This window comes from Trachinotus anak, unplaced genomic scaffold, assembly GCF_046630095.1.
Source record: "Trachinotus anak isolate AG129_WGS33_773 ecotype Australia unplaced genomic scaffold, CSIRO_AGI_Tana_v1 ptg000024l, whole genome shotgun sequence".
NCBI classification, from domain to species: Eukaryota; Metazoa; Chordata; class Actinopteri; order Carangiformes; family Carangidae; genus Trachinotus; species Trachinotus anak.
This window is the reverse complement of record NW_027273875.1, coordinates 14,655,908-14,682,185: the sequence shown is the minus strand read 5'-3', so window position 1 is coordinate 14,682,185 and position 26,278 is coordinate 14,655,908. Positions and strand designations below refer to the sequence as shown.

At 42.4% G+C, this 26,278-nt stretch overlaps 1 protein-coding gene across 7 annotated transcripts in view; it reads left to right on the top strand.

Annotated features, from left to right (window-relative positions):
• The window catches only part of arhgap32b (Rho GTPase activating protein 32b), a 113,348-nt gene that overhangs the window by 46,877 nt on the left and 40,193 nt on the right, over positions 1-26,278 (top strand). For 6 of the 7 annotated variants that reach the window (XM_071460608.1, XM_071460606.1, XM_071460605.1 and 3 more), the window contains 2 exons: positions 2,154-2,248; positions 2,554-2,638. In XM_071460608.1, coding sequence (XP_071316709.1) covers positions 2,154-2,248; positions 2,554-2,638 — 180 coding nt within the window. Of the gene's footprint in view, positions 1-2,153; positions 2,249-2,553; positions 2,639-19,014; positions 19,646-26,278 lie in introns of those variants that run through there. The other variant, XM_071460610.1, reaches the window with a different exon arrangement.

Genomic DNA, 26,278 nt, shown 5'->3' with positions numbered 1-26,278 from the left:
AATCACCAGTCCAAACAAGGCAGCCGTTTTTTCATATTTATTGGCAGAAGATAAAGAGCAAGTTCCCAGTGTTTCCCAGAAGCCCCTTGAAAAACTGTGGAAAATGCTTTGGCAATAGGTGTTTTTGATTAGATAATCGACTGGTTTATAACATGTCAGAAATGATGGAAGATATGTCCAAGGTGACGTCTTGAACAGACCAGAACACTAAGATTTAGTTTATTATAATTTAAAACAGAATAAAGCAGCAAATCCTCACAAATGAGAGGCTGAGACCACACAAACCTTCATATTTTTGCCCGAAAAATGTCTTAAAAGTTAAAAGTGATTAACAAAACAGTTGTTTCAACTACATATGAACAATTACAACTGCTGTGTCTAAACAGCTGCTGTCCCATGTCCACCTCTGTCAGCCTGGTGCAATCATCTGCATACCACCTTAACTGCCACTGTCCATCTGTCTGTTGGGTCACATGCTGAATGCACAGAACCACACAGGTCCACCTTAACTTTATTTTCACTCCTCACGTGAGCAGCAGCTCTGCGGTGCAGTTTTCTGATGCTTCCTTTTACGCTTCGTAGAAATTTTCAATCACCTTCCCACAGATGTTTTTTCTATCATCTTTTTTCATCTTTTTTTTCCTCACCTTCGTTTTAAAAAGATTTTATCTCCCAGGTGGCTTCCAACAACATGCTGTCAGATTACTGAAATAAAATCTCAACAATGAACACGTCCGCTGATAAAATCTGTTTCCCCGGGCTCTGTTAATGTTCTGTTGACCGCAGCTGCATTTGATTTTCAGTCTAATTTAGGTCAAATGAAGCGAGTGAGTGGGTTTGTTAAGGAGCACTCTAAATAGTTATTGATGAACCCCTGAGTGCAGTGGATGTCTCAACCAAACACTGTAATGAACTGAAATACTGGTTTCATCCTTCATCTCAGATTAAACGGTTATTAGGACCAGTGTTAACTTCAGGCTGAAAAATAAAGTTCAATGTGCTGCTTCAGGCAACGATCTACACACTCTGAGCTGAAGTCTATTTGTTTGATAGCGTAGCATGGGAAGACCCTGCAATAGGGACTCACTGGTACGATCAGCTGGCTCAGGTGTAACCGACTCACATGTACAGATCTGATCTACATCGCAGCGCCCACCTTCTCTGTGTTATTACAAAATCAAAGGTTCCCATCTTCTGTTAGAAATCTTAGGCAGGCTGTCGACTCAGGTTTTAGCACCATCGCAGTGGTGATAAATTACATCATTTATTCCAATGAGTTTCACGCAGTGAGGTGTACAGGTGTGAAATGTGGGTAAAAGAGAGAACCAGGTATCAGATCAGGAATCTGTATCAGCAAATACCCCGAGAGTTGCTATCAGGACAGAAACAGTGGGATCTGTAGCTTGCAAATTTTGTGGTGAAGAGGAAGACAGTGTAGCTTCATTTATGCTCTGCTGTCGGCCACTTCGTACCTAATGTGACCCCCCTCAAAAAAAAATGTAACCACAAATCGAAGCCTTGACGACAGCCAAAATAATTATGTAGGGACTGAGCTGTGATTGGCCAACTTGTATTAGCTCCTACAAATTTCTGATACTGGTAAAGGTTGTTTAGAGTAAAGACAACATGAGGCAGGTTGAACAGAGCCTGTGTGTCAGTAACACAGTAATCTGTAATACAGATCTACTACTACGACAAAACGCCCACACATCTGTAATTAAATGAAACAATGGGATTCTCTATGGCTATATGATGCATTCAAAGTCAACAATCTACGACTTGACTCAACAACCTGACACGTCTCTCAGCCACTGAGTTGTAAACAAGCTGTCAGTGCTTTGTCATTAATCAAATGCTGCACATGTTGGTTATGAAATTCATTTATTCACTTCCTGCTCTGTCTGATGAAATCATTGTTCTGGATAAGGCTGGTTTACCATGAACATCTCATGTGTTCAGGGTCTGTAGGTCCTTAAACATAAACACCACAAAGACAGAGACAGAGGATTTTACAATGAGCAGTCACCTAACAGGACCTGTTGCTTATTTGAAAGGTGCCTCAAAACAAAACCTGAATGGGAAACTGTCAAACGCGTTAACAGAGAGTTATTTGTATGCACCGCCTGATGTTTGTGTCTGTTTTTGCGTTTTAGGCAAGGAGTGCGGAGATCCCTGAGCTGCGGACAGAGCCCCTCATGCGCTCGTGCAGCAGCAGCACGGCCAGCATGAAGGTCAAGAATGTCAAGAAGTGAGAAGATGCACAGGCACACACACATCCACAAATCCACGCACTCCTGCCTCTGCCTGTCTGCTCCCCCTCTCGCACCTCTCCTTCCCTCTGTTCATCTCTATTTATCGCTCTAAACTGGCTGTTTACCGCCTCTGTTTCCTGCTTCCTTTCCTCAAGTCTATTTCTGTGTCTTCCTCCTCCTTTCACTCCCGCTGTTTGCCCTGCACCCTCCTTCTTATACTAGTCATACACACTCCAAGGTGTTGTCATGAGCAGAGGATGAAGTGCTAACCAAACTGAGTATACCTGTGTCATGTTTTCAGACTTTGCTTCACCAAGGGTCACTTCCCGAAGCTGGCAGAGTGTGCCCACTTCCACTACGAAAACGTGGACTTTGGCGCAATTCAGGTAAAGACCTTAAAGCTTTCCTCCCTGATTCCTTCACCATGTTAATGTCAAGTCTAATCACATATGTCCCCAGTGATGAGGAGTTCAACCTGGGGGTGGACTTAAAGCAGTTTGTGTGTCACAGGAGGTTTAAATGTTTGGTAGAAACTGGCTACGGATGTCAATCATGCTGTAAACACGGCTTTGAACTTCACTGTTTATTATTTTTTCAAGAACTTATCTTTTCTCTAGTTATTCCCCGGCAGTGCTGGCTCAGAGATTGAGAGATGATTTTCATACAGACAGCAGTATGACTCACATGTCTCTTCCAGTTGTCGTCATTCAGAATTCCTTTTACTGGTGATATCATTGAGATGGTTGATGATTTGCATTTGTTGCCCCCGTCGGCTACAACACAACCTCGTTCATTCCAGCTTCACTCAACTCAGAACTGGTCAAAATGTTTGCATCGGTCTAACTACTGCCGGCCTGAGTAGCTGCTGCAGCCTGGCTCTCACAGCCACACACCGTCTGGATACTTGATCTTACTCACACCTCACTTCACCTTCACTTCACTTTTAGTGCAGATTTTGTACAGATCCTTCTTGCTTTACAGTACAGTGGCGCTGAGAGCTCAAAGCACTGCCACTTAAGAAAACGCATGCAAATAATTCAGTTTGACAACACATGTGCTGCAGAATATTCACAACACAATGGATTTGTTTCCAGGGGACACTAAAAACCTGGCTGGGACACAGTTGTTCACTGATTTGTGACTTTGGAATCTAAAAGCACTGAACAATAAATGCATGTGGATGTATTATGGGACATGTGTTATGATGCATCCATGTAGGTGTCATGTAGGTGTGTCCTAGTTAAGTTCATCACTTTTTTAAAAGTTATTATTCTGATAGTAGCAGGAAAAGGACAACGCCTTCATGGTACGCACTCTACCAAATGAGCCACAGTGATGCCCCCTCATCACCTTTTTTGTTGTCCGCTGGAAGCACTTCTGTTGTGTTGTCAAACTGATGAAGATGTTTCTGAATTTGTATTTTGTCTAGTTGCGGTGCATTGAGCTCTCAGGGCCGTCGTATTCACTTCCTTAAAATGTGTTGTGTATATCTGAATCTGAATCATCAGGCGCCAGGAGCTTGGATATGAGTTGAAAGTCCTTTTTTCTTTTCTTACCTCCACCTCCCTTCACTTCAATCATAAACCAATAAGCAAACCACCATAAAATAATCCAAATTTCACACCGCAGTCATGGTGAAGACAAGAAAAGCAAACAGACGTTGAAGTAAAGTCAAATATTTCCCCTGATTCAGTTATTGCGTTACCACCATCCCTCTGCTCGACCCATCTATCAGCACACATCTTGTGCTCGACACTGGTTTGAGTGATTAATGTTTCCACTGAACAGGGATGTTTCAGTCATTCTCCAGGTTTGTGCTCGTGCTCGTGCTCACCACCTCTGGGTTTACACAGATTAAATCAACAGTCTGGGACTGAGGATCTTATTAAGTCCACAACTGATATTTTCACAGCTAATATGTGCATTAGCTTCTAGATCATTGAAAACACCGTCAGGGGTATTATATTAAAGTTTGTCTGCTCTATGAGGTAATTAGAGTAATTAACTGTGGGATATTTTTGGGAAAAAAAGTCCAAGAGTTGAATAGGAAAGCTGTAACAGAGAATCAGGACAAATTAGAACAAGTAAAGGGACACTTCATTTCTACACAGGAAGTTTGCTCTGACTCAGCCTTTGAAAACAATGGTATCATGTTGTCTGTTGACCTGGAGTTAAGTTTGACAATACAACCTAGATTATGTCATCAGAGTTGTTTTGGCATGAGCTGATATTTATCAGAAGCTCTGCTTTACAGACTGAAGGTGCAGGATATGAAAGAAATGAGCTTTTAGGAAGAACACACTTCTGAGGTGTATCATGGGACCTGTAGGATCCAGTGTCTCCGGAGTGTGACCTGCACTAGGTTCTAAAATTCAGAATATCTTGGCGTCTTCTGCTTCGGTTTTGACCATTATATTTGAAAACCTGTCTCTAGTGAGTCTCCCATCTGTCAGTAAGTGCAATACTGAATCACTGGTGCTGGTTACTCGGCTCTATCTGAATAAAATGTGTCAAGATGAGGTGGTTTAGTTTGGGTTTGTTACGTAGTTTTCACTAAATGCATCCCTGTGTGGACGTGAAGCAGGTGTAGAGAATGAGAAGATCTTTTATTTTTATCAAATTGCCGAGCCTGTTCTGTGTCAAAAAAAGTGTTTGTTTTTTTTTGTTTTTTTGTTTTTTTATTATTTTTTTTTGCTTTTTATGCCTTTATTATAGCTTAGTGGAGACAGGAAAGGGGGTAGAGAGAGGGGAATGACATGCAGGAAAGAGTCGGACTGGTCGGGAGTCGAACCGGTGACCTGCTAAGAGCGTCTTGCGCTCAACATGGTATGTGCCCTAAGCACTCGACTACCGGGCCGCCCTGAAAAGTGTTTTTACTTTCAGCTGATGCACATTGAGTTTGAATGATGATTTTCTAGCTGTCTCGCAATTATAAAGACTGTACAGAGGATCACTACCTCCCCCAGACTGTGTCATTGTGTGAAGGAGCCAGTAGAGGTCAGCAGTCAGCTAACTTTTTACATGTTGCTGTTGGGAGAGCCGAATGAGTGAGTGTGTGTGTGTGTGTGTGTGCGCTGAGAAGCTCACATCTACTTTACCTGCAGGTGATTTGCTGATATAACCCAGGTTACACCACAGACTCTATCTGTCCATTCACTGCGTGCATAAAGGAAACTCCTCAGCTAATATGAATTGTCTGCAGTCAGTAGGTTCCTTTGTTATCCCAGCTGTGTGCGCTGGCTGCTCGTTCTGGCACAGAGCAGCATGACTGTCTCACCCTCTGTGGTTTTCATATTGCTTTCAAGTCGCCCTGCCTCTCTGTTTTGCTTGGGTGTTTGCTGCTGTTTGGTTTTGGTATTCAGCGTAGCTCCTGCCTCTTCTCTCAAGTGAACAGAGCCCCGATGAAAACTCACATCTTCTTTGTTTATTAAAGGATTCATTATTCTGTGTTTGTTACCCGTGTCAGTCAGTATATTTTATGTATAATCTTGGCTCAACCAAACATGGTTTGCTTGTTTGATGAATTGGTCACAAATGTATTCTGTTTATTTGGTCCAAATGATTGTGACATGATGTAAATACTTGGTGAGGCAGTGAATGAAAACATGGCTGCTGAGGTAAGCATTCAGAGATTATTTCCTCCAATTAAAGTTTGATGTTCCACGTGGTGGTTATTTGATGGATGTGTCCGTCAAGTTACAATGCTACAGTATCAGTTTTTGTTTTGTTTTATGTTACTTATGTCACATATTCAGACAGTTTGTACAGATATAGTATATTCTATAGTGGTGCCATCTCTGGTAGCTTCACCAGTAAAGTTTAAAGGTTCCATATTTTACACTTTTCCAGTGTTTTATTTGAAGTATTATTATTATTATTATTATTATTATTATTATTATTATTATTATTATGTTAGATATCCATAAGAAGATGTGGTTTTACATCTCCTCTCTCAGGCTTCTCTCTGGAGCTCTAGTAACAACAGGTCAGTCTGACTGTTTTCTGAGTGATCTATTAAAAATATAGCAGATTTCAGGTAAACACTCAGAGAAACCAAATCCTGCAAGTTTGGATGGTGGGTCCAGGTGGGCGGGGCTTGGGGTGTGGCTGAGAGCAGTGACTGCTTTGTTGTGACATCACAAAGTTACAGAAGTCCTGACGGCTGGTTTTAAGGCTCAGTTTCTGAACACAGGCTGTGTGCATTTCTATGTGGACTGAGGCTTTGACACTTTCACAGTATTAATATAGAACCTTGACCTGCTTTATAATAAAAAAAAAACACATGGACATCTTGATTTATAAAATATGGGACCTTTGAGAATATTTCTGTATTTAAACCCCACATGTAGTTACACACTCACAGACTGTGTGTACAGTTTACTGGACTGAGACAGGGTCAGGACTTGGGCTCAGATTGGCATTCAGCCTTCTGCTGGAAGACATGTTCTTTCATTTCCATAATAAAAAACGTTGCCAAAGGAGAATTTGAGTCAGGCAAGGTTTTGTTGTGGAAACATCAGGATCTCATAGTCACAGAAGGCCAAAGAGTTGTGTGTCTGCACTCAGAGCAGCAAGTTGCGTGGCAGATTTTGTCCCATGACTCTGGTATGTTAGATAATATTTGACTGGTAACCAGCAAGTTCTTTTGTTTTTGTTCAGTCTTTGATGCACTGACATTGACCTGAACTGGCATCATTTACATAATTACACACTGTATTATTATTATTGATTATAAAGTGTTGCACATTCTCTGAATTGCTGGTGACAAATATTCATTAGGATTTAATGTTTTGTTTGTGTGAACAGCCAAATTGTGTTGCTGATGAACAACTGTTAATGTAGCGTGACAAACCGGCTGCACTGTCCCTGAGCTCAGTGTGGACATTAAGATTGTGTTGTGTGGAACAGTCCAATTACATTTGCTGTTGATATGAAGATATAATTGTTGATAATTGAAACTACCTGGAATCATTTTTTTCCCATTCTCACTGAATGACTTACATGTTTTAAACATGTACAGTATCATATGCAGGTTCCTCTGTAGAGGTAACACAGTGTAGATCCCACTGTGCTGCTGTAGTGTGAGCGGAGCTTGCTGCTGAACCTGGCAGCAGTTCAGCTCCCTGTGAGCCCACCTCACTGTGAACGCACACGTGTCATTTTATGGTGATTTGCGCTGAACTGTCTGTACACGACATATGTTAAACAGCATTCACACGCTCGCTGGGAATGAGTCAGCACCGCCACATGCATCACACACACTTAGTGTGGGAGTACACAGTATAACGCAGGGTCACTTGAGGGGAATAGAAAGCAGAAGAGAGGTATGTCATTGAGCTGTATGTCTCAGTACACACTGCAACATCTCATCAACCATCTGATGAATGGCCATGACATTTATTGCAGATATTCATGGTGCCCAAAAGATGAATTGTGATAACTTTGGTATTAAATATCTCAACATCTACAAGATGGATTTGCCACCTGTAGGTTTTTTGTGAAATATTGAATAGATAGCAGTAAATTTAGTTGAGGCATTTGTTTTCCCCTCAGGATGAATTGATAAATTAAACCCTCTAAACATCAGCATTTTAGCAATGTTACTGTGAGCATGTTAGCATGCTGATGTTATCCTTTAGCTCAAAGCGTATCTGTGCCTAAGGACAGCCTTTATCTCAAGCATTTCAGCTCTCCTGGGTTATTAATGGCCGCCATGTTAAATGCAATGACTTCCAAAGATAGCATCATAGACCTGGGTGCAGTGAAAGTCTGAATGAATGAATTCAGAGTCATTCATTCCTCCTGTTCCAACCAAACAGCACCTTCCCAGATCTCTGGTGATGTGTCGGTGAGAGCAGAGGGCGGTCTGGAGAGGATCAGGGGAACCAACAGTTTCAGGGAGGCTGCTCCTTCACAGCATTTGGTGACTCCAGAATAAAAAGCTTTTTTTTAATATTATTTACTTCCAGTATTTGTTTTGACATTAGAGACTCTCTCATCCTCCTATTTAAACAGCTGTGTGTTTCCATATCAAGCTCATAATCAGTAAGGAGGATTTTGGGCCTCTTGCATGAAAATGATAAACTGACAACAGCTGATGGTTCTGTGATGGTTCTCCATCTGCACCAATGAAAGAAAAACAGAACTTATTGATAAAGCTGTGCCATCAGACACAGCTCATCTTTGTGCCTGTGGGAGACAACAAGTTACTTTTAATTCTAAATTAATCACCTCTGCATTAATCTGCCACATGCATGGACAGGACTATTTAGCTACAGCAGAGTGCAATAAATGGTGACCCCTTTGAAAGTCCTAGTAGCCTTAATGTAGAGGTGACTGTTGTGGACAAAGGTTGCAAACAAGATAAAGATCAAAAACACCACAGACAATGAGGCCGAGATGGAGCAGCGGCCTGAGAGCAGGCATGTGCCAACACTACCCAGCATGCACTGGAGCAACAAACCTATGGACACAAGTCTCATGTAATGCTGGTCTGAACATGACGATACATTTCCTTTGTTGTTATGCAGTTAGTTAATACGATAGAGCTGGAGTGATGTGGTCAAGGTACCTACTGTGCATCACGACCACCAGGTTTAGCTGGCACGTAGCAAAGCTCACTGCTACTCACAGGTGTACTGTGTAATGTTAACATTACTCTGTATTGACATTTTCATAGCTGCTAGTACATCAGCACCAACACTCATTAAAACTCTGCCAACCCAAACTGTTTTATTGACACTCAACAACTTTATCAGTTTGTGTGATGGACCACACAGTGAAATCAATTTAAATTAAAGGCACCAAAACGAAACAGTTTATCATTAATAGAGATTGATTAAAATTGAATGTCATGAGCAGAGCAGATATGGACTCACAGGTGCTCAGCGAAGCAGAGAGACGACATGATTTAATTTATATTTTAATCACTAAATGTTGGTATATTCTCAAGGACATGAACAAACTGATAAATTGGACTGTATCTTAAAGAATAATTAATGACCGTATCTATGAAATAAACTACTATTAGACCACTTGTAACTGTAAACAGGTATTAATTTAACTTGTCAGAAATGTATGTTAGGTAGGAAACTTTTTTTGAAGAAGTGATGGCTCTAATGAGTGTTGGCTCTTGTTGGTTCTCTGGCGACATTCTTGCTCTGCAGGTCTCCTCAGTGTGAGCTCTCCTGCTTCTCTTCTTGCTGAGCTTGCCCCCGGCTGTTTTCTGTGTGGACAGAACAGACTGCCCATCCAAAACCAGGGGTCATTCTCTATCAGTTACACACTGAAGAGTGAAAAATTAATAGAAAAATAGATCACAATACAGTATATACACTGCTTCTGAAACAGTTGTGTGTAGGTTTCAGGACTGCTGTAGAAGCCTTCATTGATTTTACCTCTGCTGTCTAAGAAACTATTGAATGGAAAATATTTTTTAGGGGAGTTTTGAAAGTTATTACATTTTATAGAAAATTATTTGTTGATGTAACTTTCTTCAGAGGATGAATCCTTTCATATATTTCTGCCAAAAGAAATGCTTTGAAAAAGTTAGACTGACCATGAAGGAACACAGATCATAACAACTTAGTTTATAGAGCACCTTTCAAAACACAGTTGAACACAGACTGTCAGATGGTCATCAACACAACCTAGGTACCAGAACAGAGCTGCATAATCAAGAGCTTTTTACTAAACTCTGACTCTGCCATAAACATGTCACATTATACTTTCCATCGTCTGTTTTGGTGATCACATGCACACTGTACACCTGGTCCACCTTAGCCTTCTATAAGTCGTGCATGTACAAATACCTTTCTGCACAGTCCTGCTGTGTCAGCGTTTTGTGAGTGGGACTTTCCACCTTTCTCCTCTGACCTTTTACACTGACGAGGCTCTTTGGCTCACAGAGCTGCACCTTTTACTATCGTGTCTGTTTTTTGGTTTACTGGATAGTACTGTAAAAAAAAAACTGCCAGAGGGCAGATATTTATAACAATAATATAACATTTACAGTCACTGAAGTTGTGCATTGTAATGTGTACTTGAACAGTAACTGAACCCGTTGACCCCGTCCACATGCCGTTTAGATTGAGCAGTTTGTTGTTGAAATGAGGTGCTGTTTGCTTTAACAAGCATGTGTATCTAATAAAGGAGCCACTTTCTGAGGTCCCTCACTTCCTGTTCACAGGAATATTTAGCTGTTATCCTGTAGACTACTTGATGCCTCACTGTCCATGGCTTTTGTCCTCCTTGATGTCTCTCTTGAACGGCCTCTAGCTTCCCTTTTTTCCGCTCCGTTCCCCTCAGCTCTCTCCCAGCCCTGCAGGCCAGTGACTGCATGAAACAGTATGCAGCCAGACACCAGGAAAACAACTTTATTGACCTCAGCACTACTCTCCCTCTGTTCCTGCCGGCCCTGCTCTTCCATATGGTTTATCTACAACCTGCCATTTTGTCCCATCTTGTCGCACATAGACCGCTCTGTGGTTCGCACTCTTCGACATTTTACTATTAATGGAGAGTTCAGAACCACACAAGCTGGTCCTGTCCAAAAACTATGTCATGGTTCTCTTTGGTGTGTGATGAAAAAATGTGTTTTTGTTATTTTTACTTGGATGTATGCACATACATCATTATGCACACTGAAACTCTCCTTCTCTGACCATGTTGCATCCGTCCCGAGACATGCAGCTTTACTCTATACGCCAGCAGAAAAATCAGGCCCAGCTCTTGGTCCAGACCATCTCTCCCCTCAGCCCTTCTGGCACAGACAGTGAAACCCTTACATATGGTCCAGAATGCGGCAGCACATCTGATCTTTGAGCCTAAAGGGCACATGTCACTCCGCTACTCATCGACCTCCACAGGATACCCATGGCCGCCCGAATCAAATTCAAGTCACTAATTGAGAGTGACTTCTGGGTCTGTGCCATCTACTTGAACTCGATCATTCATTATTCCTTATGCTCCTTCTCAAGTCACTGTGTTCTTCCCAGGAATGTGGTCTGTCATCACCATCCCTGCACACAAGTCAGTCTGAGTCCAGACTGTTCTGGTCTGTGGTTCCCTGATGGTGGAACCAGCTACTGAAGTCTATCAGAGCAGGGGCCTCCCTGTCTATCTTCAAGATTCTCTGAAGACTCATGTTCTCTGAGAGCATGTCCTCTCCTAAAACCTCTAACGCACATCTTCCCCTGATCTCCTTGCATTTATTGAATAGATGTAGTATTTAGTACTTACACAATGGTCTCCTACTGCACTGAAGCTTCAGTGATGTCCCTCCCTTCTGAGTCGCTTTGGATAAAAGCGTCTGATGGGTAAATTTGAATGTAAGGGAAAAGTTTCTCTGAGCTCATCTTAAAGCAGGATTTATGATATCACACCCAGTTTTGAGCCAATCATTGTCCAGTATGCAACTTCAACAAGTGTGATGTGGGAACTTCAAACCTACAGTACACATACACTGAGTGTGGACTTTTCAGTCAGGGAGAGTTTAACTTTTGAGGTTACCATTATCTCTATATTCATTTATTCTTGTTTTTGCTGGATTTTACATTGCATTGTGGGAAATGTATGCACCAGCTTTTGATAACGAAGGGGAGCATATGGAATAAAAAAAGGTATCTCTGGTTCTGCTGCATCGACTTTTGGCGAAACTTTCCATTGTAAGTGTGAAGCTACAGTGGTAGAGTACTCTTCATACCTTTGCAGATTGCAGTACCTGAAATGTATCTTGCCTTTGGTTTGTTTTCGGTGCTTGGTGTATTTGCTGTAGTGGTGTCAGGTCACAGGCAGATAGACAAAAGCTTTCTCTCCTCACTCACAGCCAGAGGTCAGACATGCTGTGTCTGTGTACACAGGACATAACAAAGAAACTGATACATATAAACAATGTGAGGCAAGATATTTACATGATGCAAGTGCGTTTTGGATGCTGGATGTTCTGGGACATAGATTCAAGGACCAGTGTGTAGGATTTAGTGGCATCTAGCAGTGAGGTTGCAGATTGCAACCAACTGAACACCCCTCCCCTCAACCCTCCCCTCACCCCTCTCTTTCCAGGCGTGTAGGAGAACCTACGGTGGCCTACAGGTGATGTAAAAATGCATAAGGTCCTCTCTAAAGCCAGTGTTTGGTTTGTCCATTCTGGGCTACTGTAGAAACATGATGGTGTAAAATAGAGGGCTCCAAGGAAGAGGACCCACTCCATATGTAGATGTGAAGGGCTAAGCTAATGAGAACACAACGATTCTCAGTTTCAGATGATTATACGCGAATGAAAACATAATTATAAATATGATATTCAATTTCTGCCAACACGTCCCCCTAAGTCCTACACACTGGTCCTTTAATAATAAACCTGGAGAGTGATAAGTGGCCTGAGACTTGGCGTGTGTGTGAGAGAGAGAAAGACAAAGACGGAGAAGGGTGGTGTATCCAGCCTTCGACAATAATTACGGCAATCAATCTGAGTTCTGAGTTTAAGAGCTGTGAAGGAGTGCCCCCCCCCTTGTTTCAACAGCGGTGCATGCAGTTACAGAGGGTGTGATTTCTGTGTATAGGTGAATGAGAGCTGTGAGCTGCATGTATGTGTGCGGCCATGCGTATGATGGAGACTGACGCCCCTCTCAGCCATTCTTTAGGTCAGCTCGCCGTGCGTTGCTGTACGGCTGATGTGCCTCAGCTGTTTCTCCCCTCAGACTCTGACGTGACAGAAACAGTCTGGAAGGGGGGAGGGGGAGGGACTGTGCTTTTCATTTTGTCTCTGCTCATACTCATCCATCCATCCTTTCTATCCATCCATCCAACCATCCCTCCATCACTTGCCTGCCACATCCACCCTGCTAGCTGAGCATCGTGACACAATATGCTCCCACTGCCCACTCAGCCCCCTCACTCACAAAGGACCATGAGAGATGCATAGAGATGAATTCCCGCCCCCAGTGGGACCCAATCCATCAACTGCAGCACTGCACTGAAGATAGCACCGGGCAGCACACAGCCAGTCAGGCAGACTTTAAAGGCACAGCATTGACTAACAGCAGGATCAAGAGAATATTCATGACCAATAATCAGCCAAACGTTGGATCGGTTCTAACTCCATAATTGTTCACACTCCACTGTGACTGTGGACAAAGCAAACTGAGAACCGTGCCCTGCAAAGAGATGATGTCAAACCCTCCATCACATGTTCATTCACAGGACCTCTCTGCTCCTTGTAAGCAGAGGATGATGTAACGGTTAGACTCACTCTGCCCTTGTTAGAGGAAACAAAAGACCAGCCAGAGTGTACACACACACACACACACACACACACACACACACACAGACACACACACATACACATACACAGACACAGACACACAACCTTGCTCTCGTTCTCTCTGTTCGTTCATGGTCGTTGGAGGACAATGCTGTTGAAGTGTTGGGTTAGAAATGTGTTTGTTTGAAAATAAGGGCTGAACAATTAATCAAAATGTTATAAAAATCACAATATGGCCGAGTGTAATATCCAAATCACAGGAGCTGCAGTTTTTTTGGTTTTTTTTTTTGGATAAAGGTAAAAGGTGTTGCAACATAAATAAATAATTTTGGGACTTTTGGTGCCCTGGCCATATTCTCCAGATGTAAAGGAACATCCTTGTTTGGTACAAGACCCAACAAAAATCACATCATCATCATCATTTTTATATTTTTCAGTGAAAATGAAATTGTGACTCATATCTCAATTATAATGTTTTTGTATATTGTGCAGCCCTATGGACAAACTGACAGGCCATTGTAATTGTGACACATTATTAGTTCAAGATTATGCTGTTGAATTTGGACACAAACTTTTCTAAATGAAATCACCACAGCAGCCTAGACTGGCAGCCAGTTGTCATGGATTACATATGAGTTTAAGGTCTTGAAAAAGTACTACTGCTTGCTGCAGTATCCATGGGAAGATCATTCACTCACAGGGGGGCAGATAAACAGCTGGGAAGTAGTGGCAGGCATGTCAATAAATTCACATAGTCAATAAATAATTGTAGGACTTATATTCTCTGCAGGTTTTCTGTTATTGTTTGCTTGGTGTTGAGGTATCAGAAAATCAGTATTTCAAAGAAGAAAAGCAAAGAAAAGGAAACTTGGTTTATAAAGGGTTTAAAATGCTGAATTTCAATTAATCACCATCGGGACTGTGTGGGTCTGGGTTGATCATATTTGATTGACGGTAGCTTAAAGGAGCTATTTGTATGTTTCACTATTGCTACATGAGCTAACATTAGCATTAACAGCTGTTTACTCATGAGTCTGGGAGAAACGTAGAGAGTTGAGCTTCAAACTTCATTCCTTTACTCGGTGGAGGAAAGCAACCGTCTAGTTTTTCTTCTATTTCTATCACTTCTTTTTTCTTCTACTGATGTTAACATGCTAACCAGCTAGCTCCACTCCAGCTGGACGGCCTTTTGTCTTTATGATAGTGAGTATCCAGTCTCCTCTGAAGACAGAGCGCTGGTCAGTGGACATATTATAACCTCTTGTCTTGTAAACGTAACAATGTCTGAGGCTCTAGGCAAGTGGCATCACCACCACCTGCTCCTTGCAAGAAACCACGTTCAGCGGCAGAGAAAACCTGTGTCTAACCTCTTTAAGATGCGTGATTTCACATCTTTCCAGCTACGCCCCATCGACTTCAAACCACTGAGGAAAAACAAGGATCTCTCATGTCAAATAACCAAGCTATTCAGACGTAGAAGAATTTCCAAATTTGTGCAGCAGAAATGTTTATTTTCCCATGTCAGTCATTTTGCAACCTCTTGGTCACAAAGCTTTGATGCTTTTGCACCTTTCAGAGATTACTTATTGACTAATCAAAGATTTTAAAGTGCGACTTCATATTTCAGTGTTCACAGTTATATTTCCTCTGTCCCACAGTGCTTCTTCACACCTCACACTCAAGTGGAAATGTAAACACATCACATCCTGTGAACCAGAGGCTCTTTTCAGTGAAAGCTCTGCCTAGCGCCAACTATTTAGGTCAGCATATGTGAAAACTGTCTGTGCAGCCGTGTACCAAACATGTGTCTCAAGGCAAATGCATTAAGGTCGTATACAGATATACATTCACATTCCCGCAGAGATCTTCATGTTCCCCCTCACTGTTTGGGATTTGTCCACTGAACTGACATCCAGCCAGTCAGCAAAAAAAACACTCTGTTCCATATCCGCTTTCTTGTTATGGCATTTGCAGCTTGACTACACTGATTTATTTCCCTTTCCTCCTTCACACTTGACAAACCATCGTCTCCTCTCCTACCTGACCTGGGGAGGTGGGTGGGGGGCCTCCAGCGGGGGAAATGCCTGGGACGTGGGAACATTTCAACTGCAAGAGCCGGCTCCTGCACTGAAAGCATGTTTGGAACGTCGTAGCCCTTCTCTGGCCTCATGAAAATTAAGTTGGAATAGAGAATAACAAAATTGCAATACCCTGCCGACATATGGGGATGTTCCTGGGGATTTCTGCATTCCAGTCATTCTGTAATACTGGATTGTTGCGATGCTTTGAAAGGATACAGTCCATTTAGCTCAGTGTTTGTGAATAGTACTCTCCCTGTGCATTATCTAATCATCCTCACATTGGCATGTGATTGTGATGGGCCTGTAGCTAACGGCGAGGTGAGATAACAGAGTGGCCTGAATTAGCAGGATCCATATATTGACATTATACTCTCTACACTAAGGTGCAAATCCATTTTTGGCCCCACTCAGTTCCCATTCATCTGTTAGGTCTCTGCTCTCGAATTCATGTTTGTGTGAATGCATGTACACTACAGCAAGCAAGTCTTCCTCATAATGGGATTTGTTTTGTGAACCTCCGCCAAGTCATGATCTCATCCCCTCACAGCGATCTCTCTCCCTCTCTCTCACTCACTCACTCTCAGTGTTTAAATCCCATTGCACTCCTCAATCCCTCAGTAGATCCATTTTTATAGACTTGGTAATGATTTTAGATGGAGCCCCTTCTCACTTCATCCCTCAGCTCTGAAACACAAAGCCCCACAGGCAGCCCTGCACTTGAACCCCCCCCCCCCCCCCCAGTTCTGCAGTCTGATAAAAATACCACAGTGTTAAAACAATATCATGGGAAATCGCATTTCTCCCCCATTTTCTGGGACTTCCATCCCCACATTTGAAAATAACACATTAATGAGTGGCTTCAACCTGTGTGGTGTCTGTTTATAAATAGTGTTGTATCACCGTGAACAGGGTCTGCGTCAGTCTGATTAACAAATTGAGTAGAAAGGCAAATGCAAATTTATATCAGTTCATTAAAGCAGTAGTTTTACTGCCAGAGCTTGTCATTGTTTTGTGTTTCCAGGTTTCTTGCCGTCGTCCTGTGAGACCAGACTCTGTCTGTGCAGTGTTTTCTGTTGTTGTTGTGGTCGACAAACATTTTCCAGTGCTCCACCATCAGCTCATGGTTAGTAAAGTGGTTATCGTACTGCAGCTCTGCATCGTTGGTGTAGGATTTATCATACAGTTACAACAGTGAAGGGGGGGCTCATGGGAAATGTATTAAAAGCACAGAGGAGCACTATGAGCTGACAAGCTGTGTCAAAAATAATGTTGGTATTTTATTTAAAGGGTGATACATTATTATTTAAGGACGATATCAGGTAAGGTAAATGTCTTATATCTTAATATCACTTCTTTTTAGATATTTTTGAGCATTTTTGTGCCTTTATTAGGCAGGACAGTGGAGGGTGACAGGAAGGGGGCAGAGAGAGGGGGAATGACATGCAGGAGTCGGGCTGGTCTGGAGTCGAACCGCCAACTCGCCTGCTAAGAGCCCTAAACACTCAGCTATCAGGTCGCCCCGTCATAATATCATTTACTGACAAATCCTCACTGGTCTCTGCCCATAAGTGAGGATTATTTGTCATTAGTCACTGTAGTTCCTCTAGTACTGTACTGCTGTTCACTGGGTTTATTCTTAGTAGCTGTGGCTCTAAGGACAGAAGTATGGGTCTGTTGGTCAGTCCACCACTTCAGTCCAGAGTGAATATCTGTTTGATGGTTTGCTACAAAATCTTCTACAGACATTGATGTTTCGCAGACAGTGAATTCGACTGGCTTTGATAATCACTGGCTTTTCCTCTAGTGCAGACGTGACGTTGATGTGTGTTTTTGAGTGACACGTCTCAACAGCTATTGCTCAGATTACTATGAAATGTGGGACAGACCGTCATGGTAATTCAGACTTTTCATCATCCATCATCAGATAAAATTTTCAATTCATCCAATATCTGCTGCAGCTTCAGTTTGTGTTTTTGATTTGACTCTTATATTTGTCCAAATCTTTCCTTGGTACATCTTCATTTAATGTTTTGTATAAAAGAATATTATGATGTTTGATGAGATAACTGATGACAGTTTTTAGCAAACTTCTTTCTCTTGAACTTTGGCTGTGGTTGCATCGATTTCCTGGAAAACATCTGACCTCCCCACTCTTGGCGAGCAGAACTGAATGAACTGGGTCATCATTGGATTATGATTTGATATTCAGAAGCAGACGTGTAGTAGAGAGTGATTTGATGCTCTGCTTCAGCAGCAGGTCTGACCAGACCTCGCAGCTCAGTGAGAGGAATGGCTCACAGCTCATCTAGAGCTTAGAATCAGGGAAAATTCAGCTTCAGTGATGACTGTGAATTGACACTGTGCAGCATTTTTGCTGTAAATATTTGATAGCAGGTGCTGTCAGAGGAACTATCAGTTTAGTTTTAGTTTTCGAGCACGGAGTCGTAGTTAATTAGTTTGCACTATTCAAAGCTGAAGTGTGATTGAACTATGTGGATGATTTTGCCTCATTTTGTTGTCAGATTTCTTTTTCTTGTGCAGAGAAACACACACATGGACACACACACACACACACACACTCTCTTTGCATGTTTGAGGTGTTCAGTGAGCGCTGCAGGTCCCATGCAGCTCTGTGTCCTTGCGGTCTCTCGGCTCCCACACATCCTCCTCAGTGAGGCTGGCGGTTTGTGCGATTTCCATTCTCCTCTGCAGCAGTAGGTCGTGTTAATCTGCCTCATGTGTGGATGGTAGATATGAAGTCATCAAAGATGATGCAACCTGCACTTCTCTTTCCTCTTCCTTTGAGATATTTGGCTGCAACCTGAGCGCTCAGGTTGCAGAGAGTGTGTGTTTAGCGGAGGGGAGGTTAAGGTTGTATTTTTGGTGACTCTATTTCTACTTTGCTAGTGTGCTGAGCTGCAAGCTACCACCCTCCATGGTTATTTACTGTGGAGTGAATTTTTAAATGCAGGGTTTGGTCGCCTAGCACTGATGTAGCCTCCCATTATTTGCTGCATTCCAAAACATCAGTTGACACACTTTGCCTAAATATCTGCTTATTATTGTCTACTATTAATTGTCTACTAAGAACTGCACATTCCCTCCATTGAAGGCTTTTAGTAGACTGCCACTGTGCAGGGGGACTGCAGCAAGAGAGAGGACTGCACATGTGGAGGGAAAGAAAATTACTCTCCTGCAAGTGCACCCCCTCCCCTTTTTTTCCTCTGTTGCCTCTTGCCCTCTCCTCTGCTTCTTTTTGCTCAGTCTCTCTCCCTCCCGCCCTCCCTCCATCCCTGCTCTTTGTCCCAGGAACGTACCAACCAGAGAGGGAGAGGAGGAGGAGAGAAGGGGGAGGGGTGAGCCAGCATGTCAGGCAGGGGAGAAGAGGAGAAAAGGGAGAGAATAGCATGTGGCCGAGGGACAGAGGAACCGGACAGTGAGGTCGGCAGAGGAACGAGACTGAAAGGAAACACTTTTGTTTTTGTGCCTTTTTTAATCTGGTGATTGCTCCCCATTATTTCCTGGTGCTAATCAGATTGGGTGTTAAAGTTGTGTTGGGTGTCAGCCGTCAGACACAGGAGGCTAACAACAGAAAGACAGCAGGAATATCAGGATGGGGCATCACAATGGTGGGATGGGAGAGAGGGCAAAATGGAGGAGATGAAAGCTGTCCCATTGAGGAATCCACCACCACCACTCATGCTCCATAACCGCTGCTGCTGCTGCCGCTGATATTGTTGCCCCCCCTCATCTCTAAATCCCACACTCTCTAGAGCTCACTCTGTATGTGAAAGAAAGTGGAGAGCTGACTTTTACGTCCCGCCGAGGGGGACTGTGCTCCGGACGCGCGAAACAGGACTCTGTGAGACAGGATGTACATTCTCACACTGTAGGAACACACACACGCGCACTGAGAAATAGAGACTGGGGGACAGGTGTTGGAGCGCTAAGGAGGGGGAAACTCAGAGCATGTGAAGCTCCACAGCACGAAGTGAAGGAAAGTGTAGGAGCTAAAAGAAGGGACAAGAGAAAACCAGAGTGAAACTACTGTGAGTAGTGTCTTTCTGTCTTTTTGACTATGCAATTTTATTCTTTTCTTTCTTTTTTTTTTTTTTTTTGTCTCACCGTCGCTCAGCACTCACCAGAGTACTGCTTCCCCCCTCGTCTTTGTGTTCCTGCAGGACTCATCAGAATTGCTTGTGTCCATAATATGGCTGTTGGATTAAGCTCTTCTCCTCTGTAGAAACCTTTGTCAGGACAGGGCAACTTCACCTCTCACACACTTTGGAGAATGACCACCATGGGTCGTGTTTCTCCTGCTGTTAATTTTTCGAGCCTGCTCTCACAATGATGTAAACAATGAGAAAGCACAGCCCACACATAGATGTGTATCTGTTTCCAGCTTAGAGCACGAGGACTGAGAGGAAGTTGTGATTTTATAATTCTGGTGATTTTCTACATGTCACAGTGGTCTGATGTGTTTCCATTGTTACCATAATGTAGAGTAAAATCTTGCACCCGGTTCATTCAGAATAACTAATAACATGTAGTATTATATCAGTGAAAGACAACCTGTCATTACTTAATTATTCTGGTGCTTATGGTAAAAAAATGTGGGTTGGCACGATCGCAGTCACCTTTGCTGTGAAGCTTTGCTGGTGCTATAAGGACAATGTGTGCTAGTGCAGCGTAGGTTGGACTGAAATCAAATTATGATGTGGTGTTTTGTATGCATCGCAGAAAACAGGCCTGGAACAGTAGACAACCTGTCTGGCATGTCTCTCAGTCGGGTGCAGAGGATCTGGCCCGGATCTGGATCTCGTCACAAGTTGTAATTTGGCTAAAAACAGAAGAATGCTTGCTGAGGTGGTGAAACCGTTGTTGAGCAGGAACTGGTCTTTGTATTTAGATGTTTCTACTAACTGTAGAATAGTTTTAGAAATGCTTCTCTTACTATTCAGCTGGGAGCCAACCTACAGTGCAGAATTCGCACGCTCATGGCCATCAGCAGCCATCAATTTGGGGTTCAGTATCTTGTCCCAGACCACTTGGACACGCTCTGATTAGTGGACAACCTGCTCTACCTCCTGAGCCACAGCCGCCTCATGCTTCTTTATTCAGTTCATCTCTGAAACCCCTGTCAGCAGATGCACAGATATATTTTTTAACATATATTCACAATATGACAAGTGTCTTCCTCCAAAGCAGTAGAGATGTGCATGTGGGCATCTGCTCATACACAGTGTGAACTGTATGAAGTGTAGACCACATGAATTATTGTCATGTCACCTTCTGCTGGTTGTACCGAAGGATTATTATGGGTCCTGTGTATAGAATTGCAGAGGGAACGGAATATACTGTTCTCAGACAGTGTTTACCTCAGAAATGTTGTTGAAAGGAAGTTGTTTCCTGAGAAAGTAGAGCCTCTGGTTTAAATATCACTGTGCTGACTGATATCTGATATACTTCTCCCAAAGTGCTGCTTTACCCACAAATCTCAAGGCCTGTAGTTTAGTTTACCACTTTTTTACTGATGTTTGCAGAACCACTTTACCAAACTTACTTTGCCGTGTGTACATTTTATTCTCCATACGAGGAGCTTTAGCAGCTTTACACATCAGACTCTGTTTACAGGTGTTTGGCAGATCGACTGCGCACGTTGTGTGAAGCTCCAGAGGAGCTGTGTGAAGTCTGATGAATGTCACCAGCTGATGTCATTTAAGTTGGCGTCAGTTGACAACAGATCTCAGTAGCCTGCTCCTCATCTCTGCTGCAGGCTTGAGGCTCCAGGCTACATTAGCAGCTACTAGCATAACACACCCAAATCTCCAACCCTCCTGTCAGCCTGTGGGCAAGGCAGGTGTGGGGTTTTGAGGAGGAAGAAGAATGTATGGAATAAAGAAAGATAAAAAAAAGATGGTATTTCTGTTTCTGCTGCATTGATTTGATGGATGGATATTTCTTATTCTCCCAGGACAGAAAATTTGTTTTCATAGTCTGCACATATTCATGCCTCACAAGAGACATAATACACATCAACAACAACTATGGTAAATATATGGTTATATATGCACATACTCATTCATGGCCTTTCCTGTCTCCATATATACTTTTGTATTTGATCCTTTTTTAATGCAGTCCTAAATCAGTGCAGAAGTCCTTTTAATTCCCTGTCACATTCTAAATTTGTGCAATTGCTGTGTTGTCTTTCCAAGAGGCATTAGTGGTTTGTCCAATCATATTATTAGCTACTGTCTATTTTCAACATACTGGCAGATCCAGTTTGCTGAGGGGAGGCCAGATGTTATTTTCAAGGTGCCTGATTGAAGGCATGTTGTTTGAAATAAGGTCAGATAAGCTGATGTAGCTGCTTGTTACTGTCATCTGTCAGGCTCTGAGACGTTTTCTAGAACTGAACCTCAACATGATTTATCAGGCTAATATGGCCAGAAAATCACAAAAAGAATAGTTTCATCCCAGATTCTCTTATTACTGTTCGCTGGAGAGTCCACATGAAAGTGTGTTCAAGAAACACTGCTAAGCTTTTTGTGTGCTGGACCCCGGAGTCCTGCAGCTCACATCACTGAGGAAGACTCAGTAATAGTATAGATATTGTTGAATCAGCTGTTCACAGTATTGACTTAATGCTGTTTTTGACACATGACCTCGACATGTGAAATCTCATCAGAAGACTTCGACTGCATGTGTGAAGGGGGTTTTGAGATCAAATGAAATAGTAACACTGACCACTGTCATACATCATAACTTATAAACACACATACAACACCACCTGCTTAAGAGCAGAGTAAAGCCTTTATGTTTGGCTTCCACACAGCAGTCAGTAATAATAAATACATCAATGTGAATTAAAAGCCGCAATAGATACAAGGAATTACAGATGAACTCCAATGTCACAGTCACATCACAAAAACCACTGAGGTAAAGCAGAGAAAAGCAGAGACCAGCCGAATCACAGTCTGTTTAAAAGCCAGTAGCTGATGGAATAAAGACAATAAGTCACACAGCTGTCACAAAAACAAAGGATGATAGGTTGGGCAAGTGTTTTAGAAGTAGATGAGATGAAGTGTGACCTTAAATGTCTGTTAGTTCCACTTCTAGGGAGAGAAAGCCTGCATCCTGATGGAAGGGAATTAAACTCTCTGTGTAAAGGGTCCCTGGAGTCAGACAACCTGAGCTTTCAATCACAGCAGTAACTTTACAGCACGCTGTCGCAAGTTTTCCCAGAAGGTTTTTGTTTTATTGGATTGGAGATTTTCAAACCAACACATCATGGTAAACATTAAAACTGACTCTGAAAAGGAAATATAGACAACTTTTATGTTGATAAATCACTTTGAACAAACTTTATCAACACTGAGACCCACATCCTTGGGTTTGTTTTTAAGCCATGCTAGTGACATGGCTCTAAGGATGGCAGTGTCTCTGTTGGTTGGTCCAGACTGGAATATATAAATGAATATTAAATGAACTTCCATGAAACTTTGTCCAGACATCCGTTGTTCCCAGAGAATGAACGTAACTTCACCTCCAGCTACACAATGAGGTTGATGTCTGAAGCCTACTACCAGTTGGATGCACCTAGAAAGCCTCCAATCAGAGGGTGCCCAGGAGGTATCCTAACCAGATACCTGAACCACCTCAGCTTTTGAATCAAAGGAGCAGTGGCTCTACTCCGATCTCCCTCTGGCTGGTGGTTGTGTTATTGTGAAATTTCTCAGCAGCTATTGGAGGGAATGGCAGGGAATTAGATTCAGACATTCATGATCCCCTTAGGATGAACTCATTACTTTGGTGAACATCTGACTTTTGATCTGGCACCATCATCAGGTCAGAAGTTGAATGTGTCCAATACTTTGCTTTATTACCAAATGCCTGCAAAACGACATTCCCATCAGCCCCAGCTGGACTTTGTGTTTGGTGCTAGTTAGCAAATGTTATCACACCAACACACAAACAAACATGAGGGACATGATAAACATTATACCAGCTAAAACTCAGGATGTTAGCGTTGTCAGTGTTAGCATGTTAACATGTTCATGTTAGCATTTAGCTCAAAGCACCACAGTGACTATGTACAGCTGCTAGCATGGATGGAGTTACTGCCAACGTCAATGAATACCTTTTGGTCTCTTTGACTATTTGTCCTTGTGTATTGTGCTGACTATCACTGAGTCATCCGCAACAATGGACCTGTTTATGATGACTCTGATATTCGAAGACGTGGCGACGAATCCCTCAAATAAATCAGTGAACCAACAAACCATACTAAAATCCATGTTCAAATGTGACAGCAGCTTATGTGCAAGGACGTGCGGCTGAATGCAGTTCAGGCTGAACAGAAAAGATGAAGAGGTATAATCTTCCACTGCAAAAACATTGCAGAGAATGAATATGTTGCTTTTGAATGCTTTTCTCAGTTGGTCTAGCACAGTTCTGAGATTTACGGCATTGTATATTAAAACAAGAACGCTCTGTTGTCCTATGGGATGCCTTAGTTTGTGATTCCAGTCAATCAACACAATTACTCCTCAGTCGTTGTTAGTCATTGGGCAGCTGTTCATTTTCCTGTTGGTCCAAACCCATAAACCCTCCCAGTGAAATGGGAGAAAGCCTTTTTGCACTCTTGCTTCCAAAGTTTGTTTTTGCAGCTTTTACTGGCTGCTCTGTCAAGAGAAAGCATTTCTGGGGTGCTCAGTGCTGATTCTGAACAACAGAGAGATAATTAGGTCATTTGATGTCACACTAGTTTGTGTCTCTGCAAAGAGACAAACTGTTGTTCTGCGAAGGCTCCATCTACTACAGCCCCTGTCCTTAAATCAAGTTGCTTTAATGGGAACAAAAACACTTCCATGTGTTTTTTTTCCCTTCACTGGCACTGTGACATTGCTTAGACAATATCTGCTTCGTGGACCTTCAGAGCTCATAAATACCTTCAGTCCTATTTTTTATGCTTGTTGTGAAAGCAGAAAATGTCTTTTGTCTGAGCAAGCAGATGAAGATTTAACCAAAGAAGAGGAATAGCAAACGGAAAATAAAATAAAAACGTTATTCGTGCAGATGTGGATGAGTGGTGACTCAGATGTAATGAACACGTAGAAGCAGGAGGAGCAGTGAAAAACAGAGACAGACTTTGAGAAAACAGACCCTGAACAGCAGTTTCTGCCAGGCTGAGTTTCAGTGGCACTGAACAATATACTCATTTGTTTCTGATGGAAACTCCCTTCAACCTGAAACTAACTGCATAAGACCTCAGCCCACCTGGCTGAGTGATGTGCTACAGCATACCTTTATATCTGCCTCTTCTTCTGTAAGTATGATTATGAGAAACGCTTGTGACTGCCCATTAACTCTTTTCCAGTGCAGGACTCATACGCAGAGCTTTTAAAGGTCCCATATTACATTTGTGTTGATATCCATAAGAAGATATATTTCTGGTTTTAAGAACCAAAAACCATCTCAGTGTAGTTTTACATCCCTTCTCTCAGGCTTCTCTCTGGAGCTCTACTAACAACAGGTGAGTGAGCCAATCAAAAGAGAGGATCTGAGTCATTCTTCCGATTGGCTGACTGTTTTCTGAGTGATTGAATGAAATATAGCAGATTTCAGTTAAACACTCAGAGAAACCAAATCCTGCAAGATTGGATGGTGGGTCCAGGTGGGCGGGGCGTGGTGCGTGGCTGAGAGCAGTGGCTGCCTTGTTGTGACATCACAAAGTCCTGAGTTCTGACGGCTGGTTTTAAGGCTCAGTTTCTGAATACAGGCTGTGTGCATTTCTCTGTAGACTGAGGCTTTCATACTTTCACAGTATTAATATAGAACCTAGACCTGCTTTATAATCAAAAACACATGAAACTCTTACTCTATACAATATGGGACCTTTCAGAACCCCTAAGGTCTTGGCTCTAGGTTCTTCCTTGCTTTTCAAGTGTTTTACAAGCTATAACGTGGCATTGAAATGGCTGCACTGCTTTGCAGGACAAACATCTTCATATTCATGTGCTGTTTGGGATGCGACTGCAGCTCAGCTGTGGGAAAGACAAGACAGAAAAAGTGATTTTCTTTCACATTTGCATTTGACTGCTTTTAAACTTCAGTGTATCTAAATTAATAAAAGACCCTCGCCCACAGAATGGAGCAAAGAGAGGCCGGTGTACTGAGAAATGTAATTAAAGTAACATCATGCTCTCCAACACTTTCCAAACAATTTACAGGTTTTACAGATAAATAAAGAAAGGAGCAAAAGACATGCTGGATATTCTGAAGCAGGATATTGGCTGTATAATATGAAAACAATACGTCCTGCTTTGTGAATTGTGGTGTTTTTCAAGTTGCAAATGAGTGTCCCTGTTGCATTTCTTTCCCCTGGGTGTACCTGAAACTCAGATTTACTATCACCTCCTGAGCAAAGGAAGGAGTGATATCTGCACACAAATGGGATACATTTATCTGTTGGAAATGGAGAAACACCTGGGGCTCAGTGGAGACTGAGAAGTATTGTTTATTACCTGAAACAGCATTAAAATGTTCCAAAATACTGTGTGATTCAATTCAAAAAGATCAAAAGAATCTAAGGTTAAAAATGGATGTGGAGGAGGACGGAGCTAAAGAAACAAAGGCTCATATAATCTACAGTAATGGTCATATATGAGAGAGGCTGGGGG